The sequence below is a fragment of the Gavialis gangeticus genome, unplaced genomic scaffold (genome assembly GCF_001723915.1).
Source record: "Gavialis gangeticus isolate Ggan-Ray unplaced genomic scaffold, GavGan_comp1, whole genome shotgun sequence".
Classification (NCBI taxonomy): domain Eukaryota; kingdom Metazoa; phylum Chordata; order Crocodylia; family Gavialidae; genus Gavialis; species Gavialis gangeticus.
In genome coordinates, this window is record NW_017729032.1 from 201,832,361 (window position 1) to 201,855,972 (window position 23,612).

General features: G+C 39.0%; 1 protein-coding gene across 1 annotated transcript in view; it reads left to right on the plus strand.

The window, feature by feature from the left end:
• Window positions 1-23,612, plus strand: part of USP9X (ubiquitin specific peptidase 9, X-linked) — a 131,392-nt gene that overhangs the window by 90,276 nt on the left and 17,504 nt on the right. The window contains exons 33-39 of the mRNA XM_019524162.1: window positions 6,727-6,868; window positions 7,607-8,357; window positions 8,943-9,066; window positions 11,129-11,354; window positions 17,271-17,400; window positions 21,410-21,595; window positions 23,219-23,439. Coding sequence (XP_019379707.1) covers window positions 6,727-6,868; window positions 7,607-8,357; window positions 8,943-9,066; window positions 11,129-11,354; window positions 17,271-17,400; window positions 21,410-21,595; window positions 23,219-23,439 — 1,780 coding nt within the window. The remainder of the gene's footprint in view (window positions 1-6,726; window positions 6,869-7,606; window positions 8,358-8,942; window positions 9,067-11,128; window positions 11,355-17,270; window positions 17,401-21,409; window positions 21,596-23,218; window positions 23,440-23,612) is intronic.

Sequence of the window (23,612 nt, forward strand, 5' to 3'; positions counted from 1 at the left end):
AGGGGTCCCAGCACCACCCCTGCCTACTCCGAGTCCAGCCCCTGCCGAGAAGAGCCCAGCACAGCCCCAGCTCCAGCCCACAACTGCAGCCTGCCTGCCGCACCCTGCACAGATCCAGGGGCACATGCCCCCACCCACCATGCCCTCCTGAGGTGCAAGAAGCAGCAAAAGCTGCCCCCCCCCCATGCCCTCTAGATGAGCCGCGGCTCTGTCCCACAACCTGCCCTGCCCCAGCTGGGCAGCATCTGCCCCTGCTCCACTCCTCCCTCACTGCGGGGGGTTTTGATCTGCTCCCCTTCCCTCCCCTTCCACTACAATGGACTAACCAGCTGCATGCAGCTGTATTGGAAATTAGATTGGTATCAGCCAATATTCCTCCTTAAAATATTGGCTACCAATATCAGCCCCCAAAATCTCTATCAGTGCACCCCTAAATTTTAGGTACTTTTACTGATTTAGTAACTATATTGGAAAACAGTTGCAATATGTACTATATTGGAAAATAGTTGCTTAGTCAATCATTTGGTTGGTCACGATCTGAATGGATTTTATTCCAATTACCCTTTGACTTCAGTTGAATTACTGTGTACTCTGCAGTGTCTTTGAAACAGAGAAATCATCTTAAATATAGTTTAGTGTATCTTGGCCTGAAGACAGCAAAAATATGTCAAGTTGCATAAATATTGAGGTTTTATTTTAAGACAAAAATCTTCCAATCCACAAAAAGGTGGCTAATGGCAAAATAATTGGAATATGCAGTGACCTGAACATTTATCAAAGGTCATGGATTAGTGTAATTCTGTTGCATCATATATTTCCAAAGGTTACCAGACTTAAGTAACAGCATCTCTTTGCAGAAATGATGGCTTGATGCAATATATATCTAGGAAAAGGAGACTGGTGATAAGTGGACTATGTCAGATTAATAAAAACTCTAAATTTGTGAGGGACAAATAACTGAATAAATATCACTCAGGTGGTTTGATGGTATTGGATTCAAAGGAGAAATGTTGTTATACTAAACAATTCTACAATAGGGCAGAGCATGCATATGATTGCAAGTTAAAGCAAAAAAGGCCTGTTTGGTATTTAATTTGAATAACCTTTTTGCTCTGTTCAGAACCACCTCTTTTCATTTGATTAAAAAAATAGGTAGGCTTATGTCCAAAAAATGTCTTAACTGGTCTTCTCCATACATTGCTTGTTCACTGGTAGGGTTGCCTGAAGGGTTTTATCAGAGCCTATCAAGTCAAAACCTTGTTGCAAATGGTGTTAAGTGATTTGTGAAGTCGGTAATCCAGATTTTTTGGATTGGAAGCTTGAAAGATTCTCTTGGAGTGGCTGCTTTGAAGTGATAATTTTAGGTGTAGTAAAAAATAGCTTTAGTATATTAACAAAACTCCTGTCAAGAATTAATTTGAAAGCTAGACTACTTTTATAACAGGTTAGCCTTGAAGCAATTCAAAATTGATTATTGTTAAAGTATTATCTAATTTGTTCTTATCTACTCACTAGAGAGCAGTGTGTTGCAAGTGATAAATATTTACCACCTTTTTCAAGAATTTAAGAACATCTTACATAATTCCTATAAATGTCACAAAATAAATATTTTGAGAACAAAGATTGATAAGTATAATTTTAAAGGACAATATAACATGACCAGACTAAGACCACTTAATTAAGTCAAGAAGGTTCTATTAGACAGTTCTAGAGGCTCCCATCAGGTTAGAGTAGACAGGAGGAGCATGTCATCGCAACTTTTTTGTGTCTTAAAGGTTCATGTGAATTACTACTGCAGTACTCTGGGAAATCAAAAACCAGTGGTGGCAAGATAAAGCCCAAGGACATTCAGCTGTACATTGACAAACATGACGTGTATAGCTTCTTCCAGGCAACAAAAGCTGTCTGTGATCCAGGCTCCTATGGTCCTATTTTCCTGCGATTGCAGAATTGTTTAACAGCACTTTAAGGCACCCCTGAACTACAAGTCAGCTGTAGTGGATGCCACCCTTGGCAAGGGATCTGAAAGGGGATCCCTTGCCAAGCTGCCTATCCTAGAAGAAGTCTATCGTGCTGTCAAGGGAACCAAGAGCAACAAGGCTACTGAACCAGATGGCATACCTGCTGAAATCTTCAAGGCTGGCAACAAGGAACTGGTACTGAAACTCCATTAATTTATTTTTCAAATTTGAGCAAAGACATTCCTGGGAACCCGAGGAGCACCAACATTGTGACTGTCTTCGAGAAAGGAGATAAGTCTTTGTGTAGGAACTATCAAGGTATTGCTCTTTTTTCCACAGCAGGGAAAAACTTTGCCCACATCTTCTTTAATTGTCTTCTACCTCTTGCTAAGGAAGTCCTGACAGAATATAAGTGCGGTTTCAGACCATCCCACGGGGTAATTGACTTGATCTTTGTTGCCCACTACATCTAAGGAAAGTGTTGGGAACAGCTTCAGGACCTGTACTGTACATGGCCTTCATTGACCTCACTAAGGTCTCTAACTCTTGGCAGATTACTGTGGACCTTTTTTTTTCAAATGGATCAGAGACCAATCCACTTGTCATCTGAACTGGACCCAAGCAAAAATGTTATCGCCCCAGTTCTATTCTCCATTTTTTTTTTTTTGGCAGTCATTTTTTTAGCAGATGGCTCTTGTTAAGGGCCATCTTCCTTTCAGAGTCTACAGTGAATACCAGACAGATAGAGGTTCTTCAGCCTGAGACATTTTCACTCAAAAAACCAAAACATTCCAAACAATCATCAGTACACTGACAATTGTGCCATCATTACACACACTGAGAAAAACCTCCAGACCACACTGGATCTCTTTGCAGAAGCTGATTGAACCACCTCTCAACATCAAGAAAACCAAAGTGCCCTATCAGGCTGCTCCAGGCCATGAATGTGACCCAGCCCTCCCACCCCCAAATTACCATAGAGGGGAAAAAGCTTGGAGGTAGTCGAGCGCTTACCTTACTTCGGTAGGCACCTCTCATGAGAGAGCAAATTGATAAGGAGATGCAACACGAGTTCTCTGACATTCTTGTAGCACTTTATAGATCTGGAACATGGATTATAAATCAAACAAGTCATCAAAAAATATAAAAACATTTGCTTTGCGCTTCCAGAGGCTGTGAAAACTCCCTCTCAGCCTCCTCACTTTTTGGGTTGTTTGTTTCTCCCTCTTTCTCTTTCCCTCTCTCTCTTTCCACCCCCCATGTGTCTGTCAACTGGTTGCTAGGCAACCACCTGGTTGCCTAGGGGACCACTTGGAGAGGGGAATCACCCCTCCCTCTGTGGTCAGATCTATTGTTAAGCTTCCTGCCTTTGGCCTGGGAGGGCAGTCCTAAGGCAGTGGTCCTTCCTCAAGATGAGAGCTGGTGTTACTCAAATCCACTGGTCAGCATCAGTGATGCTGAGAAAATACCTGATGCTGGTTGGGTTCAGGCAGTGAGGTCAAGAGGGCTATTTATGAGGGTACCTCCAAGAAGAAGGCAGGCAGACATTTTTAAGACGCACACGCAGAAGCATGGACCTCTGCAGCTCTCTCGTCCAGAAACCTAACTAGGAATTTAGTTTAATGTACTCTAGTCATGTGCTATGCTGGTTAGCACTACCGAAGAAAGAGACTTGAGGGTCATGGTTGACCACAAGATGAATATGAGCCTTCAATGCAATGCTGCGGCTAGTAAAGCGAGCAAAACACTGGCTTGCATCCATAGCTGCTTCTCAAGCAGATCCCTAGATGTTATTCTCCCGCTGTACTCGGCTTTGGTGAGGCCGCAGCTGGAGTACTGCATCCAGTTTTGGGCTCCACAATTCAAAAAGGATGTGGAGAAGCTTGAGAGGGTCCAGAGAAGAGCCACGCGCATAATCAGAGGTCAGGAAAACAGACCTTATGATGAGAGGCTGAGAACAATGGAGCTATTCAGCCCGGAAAAGCGCAGGCTGGGTGTGATCTGGTGGCCACCTATAAGTTTATCGGGGTGCTCATCAGGATCTGGGGGAACGTCTGTTCACCAGAGCGCCCCAAGGGATGACGAGATCGAACGGTCACAAACTCCACTGTGACCGATTCAGGCTGGACATGAGAGAACTTCACTGTCCGAGCCCCCAAGGTTTGGAAGAGACTGCCGCCGGAAGCGGTTCAAGCACCCACTTCGAACGCCTTCAAGACGCATTTGGATGCTTATCTTGCTGAGATCCTGTGATCCTTGCTGACTCCCTGCACCTGGGGAAGGGGGCTGGACTTGATGATCCTCCGGGGTCCCTTCTAGCCCAAATGTCTATGAAATCTATGAAAAAAGCTACCAAACTGCTTTTGTTTGCTCAGGGTTATTCTTTTGCTACTTCTCTGAATTTTACCCCTCCCCATGCCTACCCTCTCTACCCAATAAAGCTGTCTGTTATAGCCAGCCTTGTACGTGCTTGAGAGGGGTTGGGCAGGCCTTCTTGCTCCCCTTCTTGGCTAAGGGAGGCTACTTTCTATGCTTCAGGGTATAAGCAGCACCCAGATATATCCTGCTGGGATTAAGCAACCCCTAGGCCTACAGGGTCTGTGTATCCCAGGCAGCACAGGGCCCAAACAAAGACCTGAGTTCGGGTGGTGGCAGCCGTACTCCAGGCTTTCAGGTGTGCTCCAGATGGGTCAGCCAGATGTAGGCATCCCACTAGAAGCTTGGGTTTTTGGTGTGGTGCAGTGAGGTGGTTGACTTGTCACAGGAGTGCCCCCTACTGGCCCACCACAGAAGCAACTACTGTGAAATAGATGGCTAATCTTTATTCTAGCTACAGATGTAGCAATGAAAAGCGGATTTGAGAGCACAAAAAAGTAGGGATGGAAGGGACCTGTGCCTGAAGCAGGATCATTACTATCCAGACCATTCTGTACAAATCATTTTCCAGCGGGTTAGCAAAACCGTACAGGTGACCTTGACAGCCACAAAGTAACACCCCAGCTTGCCACAGGTAAGGCAGAGGGGAACCATGGCAGCCAACTGCTACTGTCGCAAAAGTTGTTAAAATATGTTTGAGAGAGCCAAGAAAGAGACCCACACCCCCTGCTACTGAGGGAGGAAAACCCCCCCAGCGTGCATACCAATATGACCATGGGGGGAAAAAAATCCTTCTCGACTCCAGATATGGTGATTGGTCTGACCCTGACCCTGAGCAGAGGGGCAAGACCCTCTATCCAGGAATCTCTGGGTTTAAGTCCCTACAGGAGCACTAGCACACCCTAGTCAAAACCCCCAGCCTTGGCTGCAGCTGACACCCAGTGCTTCTGAGGAAGGTGGGGAAAAAGAAGACCTATGTAACATTAAGACCATTGGAAGTGAGGAGGGGAAAGGAATCCTTCCCAGTCCAGTGTGGCAACCAACAAATCCCCAGAAGCATGGAAAATATCCATAGTAGAATAGAAGCATAGCTACTCTTAGATCATCCCAGACCAGTGCCTGTCCAACCTCTTCCTGAACACCTCCAATTATAGAGATTATCCTACTTCTCTAGGCAGTCTGTTCCATTCTTTCATTGTTCTAACAGTGAAAACTTTCTGCAGCAAGAGAGAGAGGTTATTCTCCCTTTTTCTTTATGGAATCCCTTCAGATATTTAGATGATTGTTCACAGTTCTATCTGTGTACTCCCTCCTATTTTTTCACACTTCTCTTTCTAATAAGCTGAACACAGTTGGAATATACACAGTTATATGCTGTAGTGCAAATCAGAACAGCACATCACCATAATAGTAGCATTCTATTAGTCACTCAGGTTTACAATGGTATCACTGTTACTCAATCATTCCAAGTGTCTATTGCCAGCTTCAGTAGGGGACAGTGTTAAGGTTGCATTTTATAGGTGGTACACATTCTAATTTTCTATTTTTAGGTTCCTAGTAGTGGAAGTTCAGGCATCTTCCATTTTCTGTAAAAATGGGAATGAGGCGGTATTGGACAATCTGAACTCTTGTTGATGAAGTGTTTTTGTACCGTGTTTTTGTAATCTGCCAAAGTGACTTTTATAGAAAATTAAACCGTCTCATAGATGTTGTCTTCTAATATGGTTGGCCACCTTTTTTCTTTTAATTTGCATAGTGTTGACCCAAGATATTAGTGAAAATAAAATTTTGTTTTCGTATGCAACTTGTTTTTAAATCTTTAAATAGAAAAAAAATGTGTAGTAACTGCTCAAATATCAGCTGTGATAAGTGAGCTCAGTACTTCCCTGAAATGCAACAGAGGGTAAATAAATGCACAGTTTATATTATTAGAAATTTCTGTACCTTACTTGATCGTTTTCAGTTGCAATAAATAGTACAATAAATGAATTCACATTTTTGGAGTAAATTTGTATTTTTCCAGGCACAGTATCATTAATATCTAGCTATTTGTTTTCTTGGGAGAGAAAAGTGGTGTTGACTTTCACAATACAATAATTTCATAGTTTTTATGCAGTTAACAAATGTTTTTAACATAAAGACCTATTCTTTTGTAGTAATAATTAAAACAATCTGTTCTCAGCTGTTATCCTTGATGGGGAGGCTGTAAGTTTTGAATATTATAAGCATTATTTTAAGTATTATTATTTAATAAATTATAGCTTCATATTTCAGTGCATCCAGCTTTTGAGATCAAATGCTAAACAAAACTTTCCATATTACATTGTTTTGCGAAGGGTATAAAACTGCCAGCTGAATACATTTTGTCTTTCTCTGATCATATCTGTAGGTACGAATGTGAAGAATCTTTTACAACCCTGAATGTAGATATTCGAAATCACCAAAACTTGCTTGATTCTTTGGAACAGTATGTCAAGGGAGACTTATTGGAAGGCGCAAATGCATATCATTGTGAAAAATGCAATAAAAAGGTAGCAATGCTTTTCTGGTTTAATTCTTATGCAAGTTTGTTACTACTTATAATATACTTGTATATACTACTTACAATAGTAAAAGGATTTTAACTCTGTCTTTGAGAGAGTAACTGAATGCTATCAGTATATGGTGGGGATATGAGTAGTTTTGCCATACTAATATGGTTCCAGAAAACATTTTTTTTCTTAATTAAAGGCCTTAGACTAGGTATGGGGAACACAGACTTTAAAGGATCAACATATCTAGTCTATCTAAATTAATGTGACCTTGTTTTTAAATATGGAATTAAAAAATAAGTATTCCTGGTTGTGGTAAGCCAACCTTTTAGAAACAACATAGAAATCTGTTAGATTCATATAACAGCAAAATAATAGCAGTTTTAGCAATCCTAAATTGGATCGGGTAATAACAATGGTAGAACTTTGAGAACTGATGCTGTTTCAATTATTTGTCACAATTCGGCAGGATGTTGAGGATATTGTTAAATTTTCAGGCCTATGTTTGCTGCACTTATAAAATTTGAAACTGTTTACATTATAGCATTGTCTTTAAAGATTGGTTTTGATGTTAAAGATTCTCAGAGTATTTTTCCAAATATATGATTGTGTTTTTGATGCACTTTGATAGTAGTTACCACATGGGATTTCATTGTTTAGTTTCTGAATTTAACGTTTGTTGATAGAAGAAACTTAAGAAGTAATACTTATTAAAATACTGTTTTGTCTCATTTTCAGGTTGATACAGTCAAGCGCCTGTTGATTAAGAAGTTGCCTCCAGTTCTTGCTATCCAGTTAAAACGTTTCGACTATGACTGGGAAAGGGAGTGTGCAATCAAGTTCAATGATTACTTTGAATTTCCGCGGGAGCTGGACATGGAGCCTTATACAGTGGCAGGAGTAGCTAAATTGGAGGGAGATGATGTAAATCCTGAAAATCAGTTGATACAAAATGAACAGTCAGAAAACGAGCACTCTGGGAGCACTAAATACCGGCTTGTTGGTGTACTAGTACACAGTGGTCAGGCCAGTGGTGGACATTATTACTCTTACATTATCCAGAGGAATGGTGGAGATGGTGAGAAAAATCGATGGTATAAATTTGATGATGGAGATGTAACTGAGTGTAAAATGGATGATGATGAAGAAATGAAAAATCAGTGTTTTGGTGGGGAATACATGGGAGAAGTATTTGATCATATGATGAAACGTATGTCCTACAGACGCCAGAAGAGGTGGTGGAATGCTTATATTCTTTTTTATGAACGTATGGACACAATAGACAAAGACAATGAACTAATAAAATATATTTCAGAACTTGCTGTTGCCACTAAACCCCACCAGATTAAAATGCCATCAGCCATTGAGCGAAGTGTACGGAAACAGAACGTCCAGTTCATGCATAACCGGATGCAGTACAGTCTAGAATATTTCCAATTTATAAAGAAACTACTTACTTGTAACAGTGTCTACTTAAATCCTCCTCCAGGTAAGTAATTGAATGATTATAACTGTATCTTCTTACTGAAAATTCACCTGAATTGTTGGGGAAGGTTTTGTGATAGCCTTGTATAGAATTTATGCATTCCAGCAAGCATTAATGTGCATTTTGTTTTGAACATCCCTGTTTTTCTTGAAGTCTAGATTGAATTACCTTTTGTTAGCATATTTGTTGGTAGGCAGAAGTAGTTAGCAGCAGCTGCTTTGGCTGATTTAACTCTCACTCGGTAGCTATTCCCTCACGTGATTTTTCAAAAATATCTCAAAATTGAGTGCCTAAAATTTACCGTAATGCAACCTTTTTATAGGGTGTATGGTGCCGAGCAATGCCTGAGAACAGGTCTGTCTTAATACAAAATCACTCGCTCCTTTTGAAAACATAAGCTTTAATTAGTTATAAGAAATTTCAGAAATTGTGAATGTTGTTTAAAACAAATTTTCTATTTAAATTAATGAGTTTAAGCACAGACAATCTTCCAGCCAAGAACATTAGTCTTAATTCTTTCTCCAATTCTGGGTAAAATCATGATTTGCTTTTTATTTTGTCTACATGAGTTTTCTCATTTTTCTTCAGGACAAGATCATCTGTTGCCTGAAGCAGAAGAAATAACTATGATAAGTATTCAGCTTGCTGCTAGATTTCTCTTCACCACAGGATTTCACACAAAGAAAATAGTTCGTGGCCCTGCTAGTGATTGGTATATTTAAATTTTAACGACTACTGTCTTGACAATTTGTTTTTCTTTGAGGGATTTTAATATTATGAACATAAAGTTAACAAAGCTGTTTTGAGGAATCTGCTCCGTTTATACTTTGAAAATGTGTGAGAGAACTCAGAATGGGGAATTGTATAGGGAGTAGTTGAAAATGAAGGGCTTAGATAAACTCCTATTACTTTTGAACTGTAGTTAGGTTTATGTTAAATATCAGTTTTAAATATCAGCTAGAGCAGTGGTTCTCAACAGGGTGCTACAGCACCTTGGGGTATGTTGAGATCCTTTCAAATGTGCCTTGGGTTGCCACACAGTGTTAGCACTGTTAGGTATGCAAACATGATTCACAAGAGAAACCCAGAGATTTGAAATAGGAATCCATAGCGTTAAAAATATTCTGACCTGTTGTGAGCTTTGAGTTCTTTGGAACAGAAACATTGCTCTTTCTTTTTCTGTAATCAAAAAGTGAGAGCTAAAAGCTCTAATTAATGTGCTCTGGGATCTCTCCCTACTCACCATTTTAAAATAAATTAGTATTTTTTATGACACTGTTGGTGCAGGACCCAAATCTTTGACCAGACAAACCTCAGTCATCTTTGTTGCAGCACACCGCCTTTCAGTGGCCAAGCTTTGGTTTCTCTGGCTGTGTCTACATGTGCACTTTAATGTGCATTAGCCTATCTTGATGCATGTCAAAGCATCACAAAAAAACCCATGTTTTCACTAATGCACATTAAAGTAGGCTAATGTGCTGTTTTCTAGTACCTCACAACAGAGGTACTAAATTTTAATGCTCATTAGCAAAAGTGCATTAATGAATATGTAGATGTGTGCCCCCTGCATTTGACCATAATCACAATTTTTTTCTCCCAGCTAGGGGTAGTCAAATACCTGTGGTCAAGGGGACAGGAGTGGTATTTTTGTTAGACTTGATAAACAGTTTTGTAATATATTGGGAAGGTATGTGTTGAGTCCTTTTCCTGTGGCTAGTCCACAAAAGTGCTGTTAATTACTTCTGAGGGTTAAGGAGTGCAAACATTTCTGGTTGATCTGCTGATGAGATAGGAGGGGTTGCTTATGATTTACACAGGGGAAAAGACTTCCTTTTTAAATAGATCTTAGCCTTAAAAAATATAATATCATATCTTAATTATTGTATATAAAATGCTATATAGGTCATTTGTCATATATTTTGCTTTTTTAACCTACTCTGTGCCTCTCCCCTCCCTCCCCCTGCACCCTCTCTTCTCAGTACCCAGTCCTTAGAGAATGTGAGTTTGTAATAGCTCTCAGCTTGAGCTTACATTAGAGTGCAGCTTGGAAGTTGGGCTATGTGTAATGGCTTTTAGAATTTGCTGGATAGGGAAGCAGAAGCCTTTCAGTTTAAATATTGACTTGTATTGTAGTACTTGTATTTGAAATAAGGTGAACGAAAGGACACCAGAATAGAGATCATGTGGCTGCTTGCAGAAATTTAAAAAACCCTTCCACCCTCCCCCCAAATGGCACTTTAAACTCCTCAAGCTTCCACACCAAGCCCTGTGCACGCCCAAAAGGGGCAGCGCATCAGTTGGACCTGGTTCACCCGACGTCTGTACAGAACGGGCACTTTAGTGAGGCTTTTTGGCACTTTTATCTAATAGCTTATTGAATCAAGCTTTAGATAAATGCGCCAGTCTCCCTGAAGTGCCTGATGTGTACATATGCTGCGGAGCTGAGTCAAAGTAAGGTGCTGCTGCTTCCAGTAAAGCTCATTTATTTGTTGTTGTTTACAAGCAGCCACAGTGTGCATCTCATGTTAGTGTTTAAAAAAGTTAAGAGAACTCTAATCAGGATAAGTACTTGCATTTACTCTAAAGCCAAGCAGTTGATAAAAAGGCCCTTTATTTGGAGAAAATATTTTCCCTCAAACTGTGTAGGTGAATATGTAGTTCAGAATAGTACGTGAAAGATATTTTATGGCATGTGAATCTTAAGTGTTAGCTGGATATAGATACATTTAATATTGACAGTAATACTACAGTTGTAATGTATCTTTCTGTTTCAGGTATGATGCATTATGCATTCTTCTTCGTCACAGCAAAAATGTACGCTTTTGGTTTGCACACAATGTCCTTTTTAACGTTTCAAACCGCTTCTCTGAGTATCTTTTGGAATGCCCTAGTGCTGAAGTGAGAGGGGCATTTGCAAAACTTATAGTATTTATTGCACATTTTTCATTGCAAGATGGACCATGTCCTTCACCTTTTGCCTCTCCTGGACCTTCTAGTCAGGTATTTACAATTTTCTGTCTAAGCAGCTGTTCAGTTGTTTTACAGCTTGTTCTTAAAGGCTCACATAGAAGAAATAGAAAGTTCTACCTGTATCAAAGTCAGTCTATGTCAACTTTAATGCTAGCACAGATTGAAACAACTGCCAACATGAAAGTTGCAAATTAAAGATTTTTTTTCTGGATTTAGTTGGTTGAGCCTCAAGTTTTTTTCTTCAGATGGGGGGGGAAAAAATTCCAGTGCTGCTGTGAATGATTTTGTCTCCAAATACTGTGCAGGACCACTAAAAATCTTGAATTTTACAACTTGGTGTGCTGGATTTTTGCTTTGGGGCATAGAGGGGTTGTTCTGTAATATGGTCATGTTAGAGGTGTGGAACAAGTGTTGTCATGGCATTGTGCGGTCTTAAGATTTAAAAAGTAAAAACCTATTTTCAGTTTGTACCCTTCAAAATGTTGTTATAAACCATCATATACATTCAGTAAAATAATATAAATCTGGATTGTTTCAACTCTTGATAATTTTACTTCTTGCAGTTTGGTCTCCTTTAATTTTCTGCTCTACAATTCCTGGTGGGATTTGATATGACTCTTTTTGTGTACTTTAAACCCAGGGCGAGGAGTTGTGGGGGAAAAAAAAATGAAAAATTTAATATATGCATAATTTGATATGCTTGTGTAATAATTAATGATGTACTCTCCTATGTACCTTGAGTCTTTTCTCAGTTCAAGTGTTAACTTAGTCTGAGAGCCTGTCACCCTCCTGTAGGAATGAGAAGCAGCCTCATATTCCAGTCTACTGTTAGGATTTTTGAGACTGACTTTCCATTTTTCCTTGGCATCCCAGCTCTAATATTAACCATTCTGCTTTCTACCTTTATGAAATTCAGATATATAAGTAGTAATAGATATAGATGCTGCTAAAAATGAATGAATATCCTTTTTATGTGTCTGCAATTAATTCTGAGTTCTGTTGCTGACATATTACTGCAGTTTTCCAAAAGCACTAGAAGTTCCTCTTATTTTTGTGGCTTATTTGTCTGAGTTTTGGGAACTGATATGAAGGGATGTGGAATGTCCTTTCTGTTTAAGAAAAACTCATTTTGAATATTAAAGGTCTGCAAGAGATAAAATTAAACTCTCCATATCAACAGCCACTTTAATGACCATGATAGGTCAAGTTCCTGGACTGAACCTTGGATGTTTGGTAGCCATCATAGAGCCATGCGTGGAGACGAGTCTGCAGTAAGTTAGAGTTTCAGCTGTAGTTAGACAGGTAAGGGAGGGTTAGTCAGCTGAACATTAGTCTCTGTCCCTGCTCTATTTAGCCATAACACTAGAAAATTATTTTTTCTTTCACTCTGCCTTTCAAAAATAAGGTGCATATTATATTCCAGAGCGTGTATATTCCAAAATGAGCTTTCATTTACAAAAGTCGTATTGAGCCGCATTTCACCCACCTCTGCCATGTGATCATAGTGTCCCAAAGTATCAATGATTTCCTTCACACTGCATCTTCATTTGGTTCCCCCACTCACCAAAATGACCATGTGCTTTATTTCCAGGTTTTCACCAAGCATGTTTCTGTCTAACCTCTAAGTTCCCCCTATAACCATTATCTGTTTTTCTTCTGCATTACAAATTAGCCTTCTCCCACATGTCCTTTAATGTTGCGTTTTTGCAGATTCCAGTTCATTCATGCTAATAACTTCCTGTCTGATCTCAATTTTGCCCATCTTTTTTACCATTGATAAGAGTTACTGAATCTTTTTCAAATTTGACTCTACTCTTCTCTTTACTTTTTTATTCTTCTCTTCTATTGCAGAGTCCTTTTTTGACTCTATTGCTGCTTGCCCATTCTTAAGCTTCCTTTTTAAAATGCAGACCTTAGACCTAAATCACTGTTGTGTCAGGTTGCTTTGTGGCAGCAGCTGGATGCTGTAGTGACTGGTAATCTATAAATATTTGAGATGCACAGGTTCCAAATACACTTGGGCATTTGCCAGTCTTAAAATCATAGAGAAGTAGGGCTGAAAGGGACCTCCACAGGTGATCTAGTCCAACCCTCTTCATGACGGTATCATCCTATACAAGTCCATAATCTAAACTCTCTACATAAAACTACTATCAACCCTGACACAACACAGACCTAATGCCCTAACCTGCCACAGGTAAAGCAGGGGAACCACAGCAGCCAATGTCCTGCTTCTCTGAAATGTCAGTATATGCTGAAGCCACCCTAAGTGGAGAGCCATGCCCCCTGCTGCAGAGGAAGACAAAACCCCCCACGTTCAGTATCAGTCTGACCATGGGATAAGATTCTTTCCTGACTCCAAATATGGCAGTCACTTTGACCGTGAGCAGAGGCGCAGGACCCTCCAGCCCAGGAATCTGTCTTTGGTGCCTGCAAGAGCATTGGCACACCCCAGGCAAAGACCCCAGCTTTGGCTGTAGCCAACATCCAATGCCTCTGAGGCTGAAAAACACCCTGATATGTGTAGCAGAAAGGGAGGGTCAGGGCCAAGGAGCAAAGCCCAGAAACATGGAAAATACTGATAGTAGAACATAGGCATGGCTGTCCAACCTCTTCTTGAACATCTCCAGCAATGGAGAATCCACAGCTTCCCTAGGCAGTCTGTTGCATTGCCCCAATATTCAAACAGTGAAGATGTTTTTTTCTGGATTTCCAATATAAACTTTGTTGCAACTTCAAGCCATCAGTCCATATCCTGGTCTCTGCAGCAGGAGAAAAAAGGTGCTTTCCCTCTTCTTTTTGGCAGTCCTTTAGGTATTAGAAGACTATTATTATGTCCCTCCTTAAGTGCCTTTTCCACAGCTGAACATGCCTCGCTTCTTCAACCTCTCCTGGTATGACTTACTTTCCAAGCCCTTTATCATTTCTGTTGCCCAGCCCTGGATCCTCTCTAACTGCTCCATGTCCTTTTTAAAATGTGTTTATTCCTTATCCTCAACCACAGAATTAGGTTATCAGCCATCATAATTAATTACTATTAGCCCCATGTCTCAGTTTATTTCTGGGTTTCACACTGAAGTGGTGGGTCTCTGCCTTAAAGAGATCTTGTATTTCGTAACCATGGTGGTCTGAGACAAAAAGAAATGGAAAAATCTAGAACTCTTGGTTCAGAAATTATACCTTTTATTAGACAAATTAGGGCATTGCAAGAGAAGTTACCTTTTTCTGCAAGCTTTTGGGATCAAATGCCCTCTGGGAAGATTAAAGATGGCACAAAATCCCCATAGGTAGGAAATAAACTTAATTTTTGCACAGAGGGAACTGGAGATGGAAAATCTATCCCTCTGGGTCCATGCAAGTGTCTCTGTGAGTTGTTCTGAGTTGTTCTTTATTGTGTAAATTAGGTAGGATTCCCGGAGCTGTCAGATGGCAAGCAGGGAGGTTTAAAAATCTTGTTGTACTGCAACAAGAAAGATTTTTAAACCTCCCTGCTTGCCATCTGACACCTCTAGGGAAGGAAAACTACCTGATCTACACAACAAAGAGCAACTTAGAACAACTCACAGAAACATTCTCATGGGCCCAGAGGGACAGATTTTCCATCTCCAACTCTGTGCAAAAATGAAGCTTATTTCCTACCTATGGAAACTTGGTGCTATCTTTAATTTCCCAGAGTCTGATGAAGGGCATTTGAGCCCAAAAGCTTGCAGAAAAAGATACTTTTTTCTTGCAGTTTCCTAGTTGGTCTAATAAAATGTACCATTTCTAAACAAGAATTCTAGATTTTTGTATTTCATGAAGAGACTTGAATCAAAAATGTTGACCAACCCATTAAGATGGCCAGAACCACCACTAGATTGAGGAGTTGACTCTTTGTTTTCTGACCCTGGCCAGCTGTAAAATACTGTTTTTACTAGCATACTACACATACCTTTTCCCAAAACTTAGCCCTCCAAATTGGGGTGCAAGGAAGCTGATTTTTTTCTGCACCATAATGGAAAGTAATGGAAGCATGGATGACCGCTGTAATGGCTGCCATTGCTTTTCTCCCTGCTGACCCCAAAAGGGGAGGGTGAAATTCAGTGTTCAGAATTGGAGCTGCAGTTTTAACCATTTCACAGCCACTGCCAAATAAGCTGCCAATTTGGCAGTGACTGAAAGGGGGATAAAACTCTGGCTTTTGCTAACACTGCATAGTGTGTACTCTGCCTTTGCTGTCAGGACTCAACTAGGATTTCCAATATATTTTTCTTCATTCTGCCTTCCTAAAACAAGGAGTGTATCTTATGTAGGTGCGTACGATATGCAAGAAAGTACAGTATGGAGCAAAGATAGTTGGGAAATGATGGACCCATCTTGGACCCATTTTGTGTAGCATAAACCGCATGAACACTGAGTTACTAGCAGAAAAACACCACAAGAGCATTGCCAGTATAGTCTGCAGGGCATTCAACAAAACTACCATCAACACAGAACTGATTTGCTATCCAACACCAATTAAAGCATTGGAATTGGCAGTGTTTTGTTAACCTGTTTTAAGCTCTCTCATTGTTCAGTTTATCTTAGTATAGTTAGAAAATTGGTCATAGTACTAACCATATCACCTTGGATCTGTTCTTTGATTAAGGGCAATAAATACATCCACTGAATTTTTGGATACTTTGGATTAGTCTGGGGAATCTGTAGGACTTTAATTGCTAGTCAAAATCAACACTACTTAGCATTTGATTGGAAGGTTTTATTTTCATGCTAGCTAACAAGGCACCTGATATGTTGACTTTATTATAATATAAGGCAAAACTGCATCATAGGAAGTGATAACATAACACTAGAGACCTGAAAAGAAGCAGAAAGCAGTGTTTGAACTCTGAATGGGGAGCTTAGAAGTTGAATTCTTAATCCTGATTTTTTTTCTATGCTGTCTGTAACCTTAAAGTTTCCCTTTAGGAGGTGTATCAAGGAAGTGGTTAGGGGAAAAGTGCTCTGAAGTATCCTGTGACTGCCCTGAGTGATCTTGAATCTAGGTCTTCTGAAGAAATCTTCACAGCTGGTTGCTCTCGTGAATATAGAACTGCAAACAAGAGGGCATTGCTGAGATTCTTTGCAGCGAAGTTTGGCCTTGTCATTTTAGTATAGACAGACTGCTTATTTTCTGCTTCAAATGAGCAATAATGTTTACGTTTTATAAGGGCATACAGTTAGGCCAAAGCTTCTCAGAACTTTGAGTATCTAGTTGTTCACTGAAATAGTATCATGACACATTTTCTACCTCCAGCTCACATCTGCCTTCTAGATGGGGCCCCATGTGCAATGAACCACAAACTTGTTTATTGTTACTTTATTGAAGTCATTGGCTCTTGCTAAGGGGCATAGGTTATTTTATTATGTTTGCTCTATAATGATTTGTCAGGTTCCAATTAGCATGTATATCATATATTTTAAATATGTAATTGTGTTTATTCTCCAAGAGTTTGCATCCATCTTAAACCCTTAATTTCTGAAAAAAGTGTAATTCTGTGATTCACAGGAAAAACTATTCCAGTGTATTATTGATAATAGATCAGTACTTGCTGCCCTCCCTCCCCACTAAAATTCTGAGTAGGATATTCTGTTGCTTATGTTTCCATGAGTGTGTATTTTGATCAAAATTAACGTTTCAGCATAAAGGTTTCTTTCTCCAAGTGTATGTTGTATTTTAATGGGAAAGGAGTGAGTGCTGTAAACTTTTCTCCTGTCTCGCATTTCAAATACTAAAGCAGTCTGAAAATGTTACAAAATAACCTTTCTTAAGTATACTTCAAAGAGATTTCACCTAAATACTGCCTGGAACAATTCACTTTTAAATAGGTAATTCTCATAATCTGGTATTGAGCTGCAATGTGTGCATGTATTAAATGGAAACTGTGTAGGAGCTGCTGTTAATATTAGAACTTCCTTGTTTTATAGGCATATGACAACTTAAGTTTGAGCGATCACTTGCTGAGGGCGGTACTAAATCTCCTTAGAAGGGAAGTGTCTGAGCATGGGCGTCATTTGCAACAGTATTTCAATCTGTTTGTGATGTATGCCAATTTAGGTAAGCAGGTTACTGAGTAACCTTATTGCTAGTGCAATAATACTATGTTTTTGAATGTTTACTTGCAGAAAACTAACTATGCTCTGATTGAACTAAATGTGAGATGACTGTGAGCTAACAGAAAATTACAGGGCATTTTAGATTTGTGGGAATTATAGTAATTTTGGAGATTTATATGGCAGTTCTGATTAGTTAACACTTCAGAAAATAGATTCAGGTTTACAGCAGGCCTGTGAAATACAAAATAGTGTGGCCTATCATTGAGTAAAGCCAAGGCACTGAGAAATTCAGTGATTTTTTTTTCCCCCCGCACACCCCCAAGGTCATATAGTAGTGCCAGAGTCTAGAAAGGAACAGAGATTGAACTGTAGTGGTCTTAGATTTTTTATAGTCTGAGGGGCAATAGTCAGATGAAGGTTTGAGACTATAGACTCATGATATCTAAGTTTTAACTCTACTACTAGCTTGCTGTGACCTTGAGCAAGTCAATTAATCTCTTAGATTCCTCCATTCCAAAATGATTGTAATAATTTGTTTGCAAATAGTCCCACGCTGAAGTGTTCTGGTTACTAAACATCATAACACAATTTTAATATGCACTTAAAAATTAATAAATCTCCCCCGGTGTTTTGAAGTTTAACATTTGTACAACATTTATGCAGTACTAAGTGCAGTGTAGAAATGAAATATTGTGATTGAGTTGTACATTTTTTATACTCTTAATGTTACCGTGGCCTTGTTTCTGATGTTATAAGTAGTTGTTATGTTCAGGCAAAAATCAGCTGAGCCAAATCATTTTGTTCCCTCTAACCATATATTGTTTAACCAAGTCAGTGTGTCAAGCTTAAGAACTGAACTTTGTCTTAATTTCCCTGGAGTCCAGCACTTATCAAACTAGATTCTGATTTTGGTGCATTGATTGAATATCTAGGCTTCTTATTTTCAGCAAACGAAATATAGGATGGCTGTTTCCTCATTAGAAGATGTGTACCGTATAATGTTCACCATATCATTCCTCTCTTTTGGTACTGACTTGTGTTTTTCTGCCAGTCAAAACCACTTCACTATTTATGAGATTTGCTGTTCACTTATGAGTTGAAAAATAAGTTGTTCTCACTTGCTTCATTATTTTCATTTAAAATGGAAGTTGTTAATGTAGTTGTTAAATGTATATTACATGTAAGCAGGAAGTTACTATAATGCAAGTTTGTTAAAGTGATAATATACCACTTAGATCATTCTGTGTTTTAATTTATCTCTGTCTGATGCAACTGGACTGCAACTTCTTGCAAAGTATTGGAGATAGTTTAGGCTTATCTGTGAGGCCACAGAGTGCTTGGCAGTTCCATGTATGTCAGATACTGGGGCCTCCTCTGCATGTTACATTTATGCCACAGTTAACATGTTAATCATGGCATAAATAAGAAAGGTGCTATGCATGTCCCTAGTTTAAGGTGCTATAAAATGGGGAGCAAGTCATAAAAATGTTCTACTTACAATGTAAAATGTTTTTATGGCTTGTCTGTGTGGCGCCTTTAATGTGTGGTTGGTGACCAACAGTCGGCTAATTGTCAGCCTGGTTTGGGGGGAGGCCAGAGGGACTTTAAACCCTGCACCAGGTAGTATTGGCTGGGCTGCCTAGCAGAGGTTTGGGAGGGAGGGGGAGGCCAGGAGCTTTGGCTTTCCCCATCAAGGACTTCAAATCCTATGCCCAGCAGAACTAACTGAAACATGTTACTGCATGCAAACATATACACGTGCATCAGCAAAGAGACCTGCACAAGGGAAGATCAGTCAACTTCACCTTTTGTGACTTGGGAAACTAAATGATATTTCACTGATTGGGGCATCTTTAAGGAAGAACTTCCAGTTTCCTCTAAGTAAGCATCAAGGATCAGGAAACACATGCACATATCCTTTGTGAACTAAGATGCAAAAGGAAGCTAAACAAAATCTTTCCACAGACACCAAAGATGACTATTAATTCTAGATTCTAATTTGCTATCATGTGTTTTTTCCCCTTGAAGAAAAAAGTGCTGCAGGAGCATCAAAATGTTCTGCTATGGTTTTGGATAAAGAAGTAACTTTCTTAGCGTTAGCCTGCTCATTTGTTCTCTTCACTAGATCTTGACGTTGGTCACCACGCATTCAAACAGATTTGAGCAGTCAAAAGTGAAATGAAGATGCTTCCTTTCCAAAACTGGAACAAAACTCGCCATCTCCTTTTTTTTTTCTCTCTTCCAAACTCACTAGTGGAGTGGAAAACTAAGGGGGAAAAAAAGGCTAGGTTTATCAAGTTCTAAAATTACTGATATCTTGGGTGTTAATATTTTGGGATCCTTCGTTTAGCATCTCCTCAGTAGCATTTCTGGCAAAATGTCACTTTCTGTTGAGTCCCATCCCCATTATCCCCCGACAAGATCCAAAAGACATGGAAAAAACATCCTTGGAAAAGGCTTTTCAGAGTTCCTTTCAAATGACCTGCAAAGCCTCACTTGTAGCTGCATGCTTCACTAGTGATACTATCATCAGATAATATTAAAAAAATCAACTGTTGGAGGCAAATTGAGTTCAAGTGTGTACAAAAAAAAGATGTCCTTAGGTAATTTATGGCAAACAGATCAGTGCACTTAATCCATCTGCCATTTAGAGTCTTGGCAGCCAAATTAATAGTCTCTGTAGTAGTAGCATAAACTCTAAACCATCTTCAAAGAAAACCCCCTGTGCCTCCAAAATTACTGTGAAATCTGTTCCAAAAAGGCTTCATAACTATTTTATAGTAGCAGATTCTATGCTTTGTGACTCCTCAGACCTTCTCTCTTACCCTATGCAAGGCATTTTTCCTAGTATTTTAAGGAAGATTAATATTAGGAATCCAGTTGTTCAATTTTTTCTGGATCTCTTTCACAATAGCGTTAAGATATGCCTAAGATCCATTATCATCAGGTTTCATATCCTTATCTAAACAAGGTCATAAATTGAGTTCCATGTAAGTGGTAGATCACCATCTGACTTCAACAGTGCTACAGTTCATTCATTGAACCAAAAGAACCTAATCAGTTAGATGTGATTATTGTCTATAAATCAGGTTTCTTGTTTACTGTCACATCAACATGAAAGAGTCCATACATTATTTTCTAAGAATGCGAGGTGGTTGTTTAGAATCCAGTATAAGTACAGTTTTTAATATTTTCTTTCGTAACTCACTGTATTAATTCCTTCGTTTTGCTGAGTTCTTCAGCACCTGAAAGGAAAAAGCCATTAAAGAAGACTTTGATTAGAACTGATCACCTCAGTAAAGCATTCTTATTCATCCACTTCCACACTGAATGCTGGTGCCTTTCAGCATTCAAAGTCTTTAAAGAAAGATGATCTCAAAGACAGTATTGCTGAAAAATATTCAGAAGATTAGAGCTTGGGTATTTCACAGGGTCCTGCTGAACAGAAAGGGTATTGGTCAAAGTCAGCGTAGAAGAATGATACAATTAACATGGGATAATCCATCAGCTCTTTGATAAAGCACTACAGGCTTATTCCTTTCTCTGCAAAGGCATCTTTTGGCAGAAACATGTTCTGTGATTATACCAAAAATATATTTAATACTACTAATTAGAAAAAAGGGGGTAATGTTATACTCCTGTTCTATTTAATTTCTCTTTTTGTACTGCTTTTTCATTATTGCTTGGCACATAGCAAGAATATCTGACTAGGGAAGAAGTCAGAATCCAGAAAGGAAAATGTTCTGGTGGCTTATGTGACCATTGTGGGAAATGGCTTCTTTTTTAATTCTGACATTGCATGCAATTTTCAAATGAAACCTGACCTGATACATTAGACTTAACTATTTTATTTTTTCCTGATAGGAAACTAAATAAGAGATCAAAATGAGAGCTAGCAATGGAAGAATTTGTTATTTTTCAATTATACCAAAGTGTAATTGAGAAAAGTAAGCTTATAAAACAGTGCTGTCAGTTCTAATCACAAGATGTATTATTTCTCCCCTCCAAAGGTGTAGCAGAGAAGACACAGCTTCTGAAATTAAACGTACCTGCAACATTCATGCTTGTGGCTCTGGATGAAGGCCCAGGTCCTCCAATTAAGTATCAGTATGCTGAACTGGGCAAATTGTATACTGTAGTGTCACAACTAATCCGCTGTTGCAATGTGTCATCACGCATGCAGTCTTCTATCAATGGTATAGTGAATTTTACAAGTTTTCCTTAAATTAATTGAACATCTTGTCTGCAAATTGGTAAATAGTGTTGGGTACTTGTTTTATATTATTATGTAATCTTTGATGTCCATTATATTTAGCTTAGCACTCTATTTTCCAGCAATTTTTTTCTTGATCCTAGAGTGAGGTAGTAGCCAAATCTTATCTTGAGATACGAAACTTACTAAAAAGCACAAGTTGTGTTCTTCATTGAGTATAATTCAGGAATTTTGGAAGAATGTAATCAGGAATTTGTAGAGAAACTAAGGACAGCAAAACCTATAGTAATGTGGTGTTTTAAGTCAGGGTAATTTGGTTTAGTCCTTGAAGTTAATGGGTTTGAGCTGGCATATCAGAGAAGGAAATCATATCTTTTTATTTTATAAATTCTAAGCTCCAGAAGATTTGGCAGGCTTTAACTTCAGTTGTTGTTTTTGTTCTCAGTGTGTGTTACTTGTTGTTTTTTCACTTAATCTATTTTTGTTAATATATCTTTGCAATGTTATTAAGCAGTCTTAATAGTTGCATATGATTGCATTTGCTCCCCACCCCTTTTAAAGGAAAATTTAATAATCCAAAATTAGGGTGCATATTTTAAGTGAGGAATCTGATTTCCACTCTGCAATGACTGCCAGGGACTCTCTGCTGAGATGCATGGAGCAAAGTCCATTCATCAACTTCACTCGCTCTTGGATCTCCACAGCTAGAGGTTTAACCCTCTCACAGCCACTGCCAAATTGGCGGCAGGCATTGGCTGAACAGCTAGAAGATGCTGCCAATTTGTCAGTGACTGTGAAAGAGTTAAACCATTAGCTTTTGGCTGAGCAGCAAGGAAATGGAAACCAATACTGATGAGTGGACTGTGCCTTGCCCTATGCAACCAGTGTTCACCTATGGTGAGCCCTTGCTATGGCAAGTAAGACTGAGGAAAAAAAAAAAAGGCTTTCTTTATTCTGCTTCCCCAAAATAAAGTGCATGTCTTTATTCAGGTGTATATGATATGAATAAACATTCACCTATCCATAGTGTACTAGAAATCATGATTTGTGTGGTTCATTCAAAATGTAAGTCAGTAGCTATGGTATAGTAAATATGCTGAAATAAAAATAAGCATAAAAACACCTGTCTCAAACTCTTGGTGCCTTTAAGTATAATTTTAAAATACTGTCCTGCTTCAAAGAAAAAGTAACAACCTTTCTCTTTACAAAAGCAAATTTACAGAACTAAAGCATGATCTAAAGCTCAACCTATATGGATTATTTCAGATAGCCATCCAAAATCTGGATGGAAAGAAAAGCAAGTACATTCTAAAGTTAAAGTGACCTTACTGGAAAACCCTGCCAGCAGCTACCTCTTGCATAGCAAAGTAGCTTCAGCTCTCATGCCTGTACCAATCATAGTTATGCTAATGTCATGTAGACAGGAAACATGGCTGTCAGGTTCCATGTTGCCACATTCAGTATCATAAAGTCTAGCTATTTTAGACTAGAGAGCTTTTTTTATAGCTGAAGTAGTCTGTTATAAGTTCATCATCTCTTCATGTGTATCATTTGTTAACCCCAGAAGTTTTTACTTTATTTCATCAGTAATACCTGCTTCTTCTAGGTAATCCCCCACTTGCCAACCCATATGGTGATCCTAATTTATCACAACCTATAATGGCACTTCAGCAGAACGTGGCAGACATTCTGTTTGTACGAACCAGTTATGTGAAGAAAATTATTGAAGACTGCAGTAATTCAGAAGAGACCATCAAATTGCTTCGTTTTTGCTGTTGGGAGAATCCTCAGTTCTCTTCGACTGTCCTAAGTGAACTTCTCTGGCAGGTAAAAAAAAAAAAAAAAGAGAGAGAGAAAAGGATGAGTGTGTATAGAAGTGTAAAAATGTTCACTGTGCATAGGAATGATACTTGTATGATAAATTGTACAAGTATAATGTTAGGTAAATGTTCTTAAGATGTATTCTGTCAGGACTCTTAGATCCAAGTTTCATGTTATTT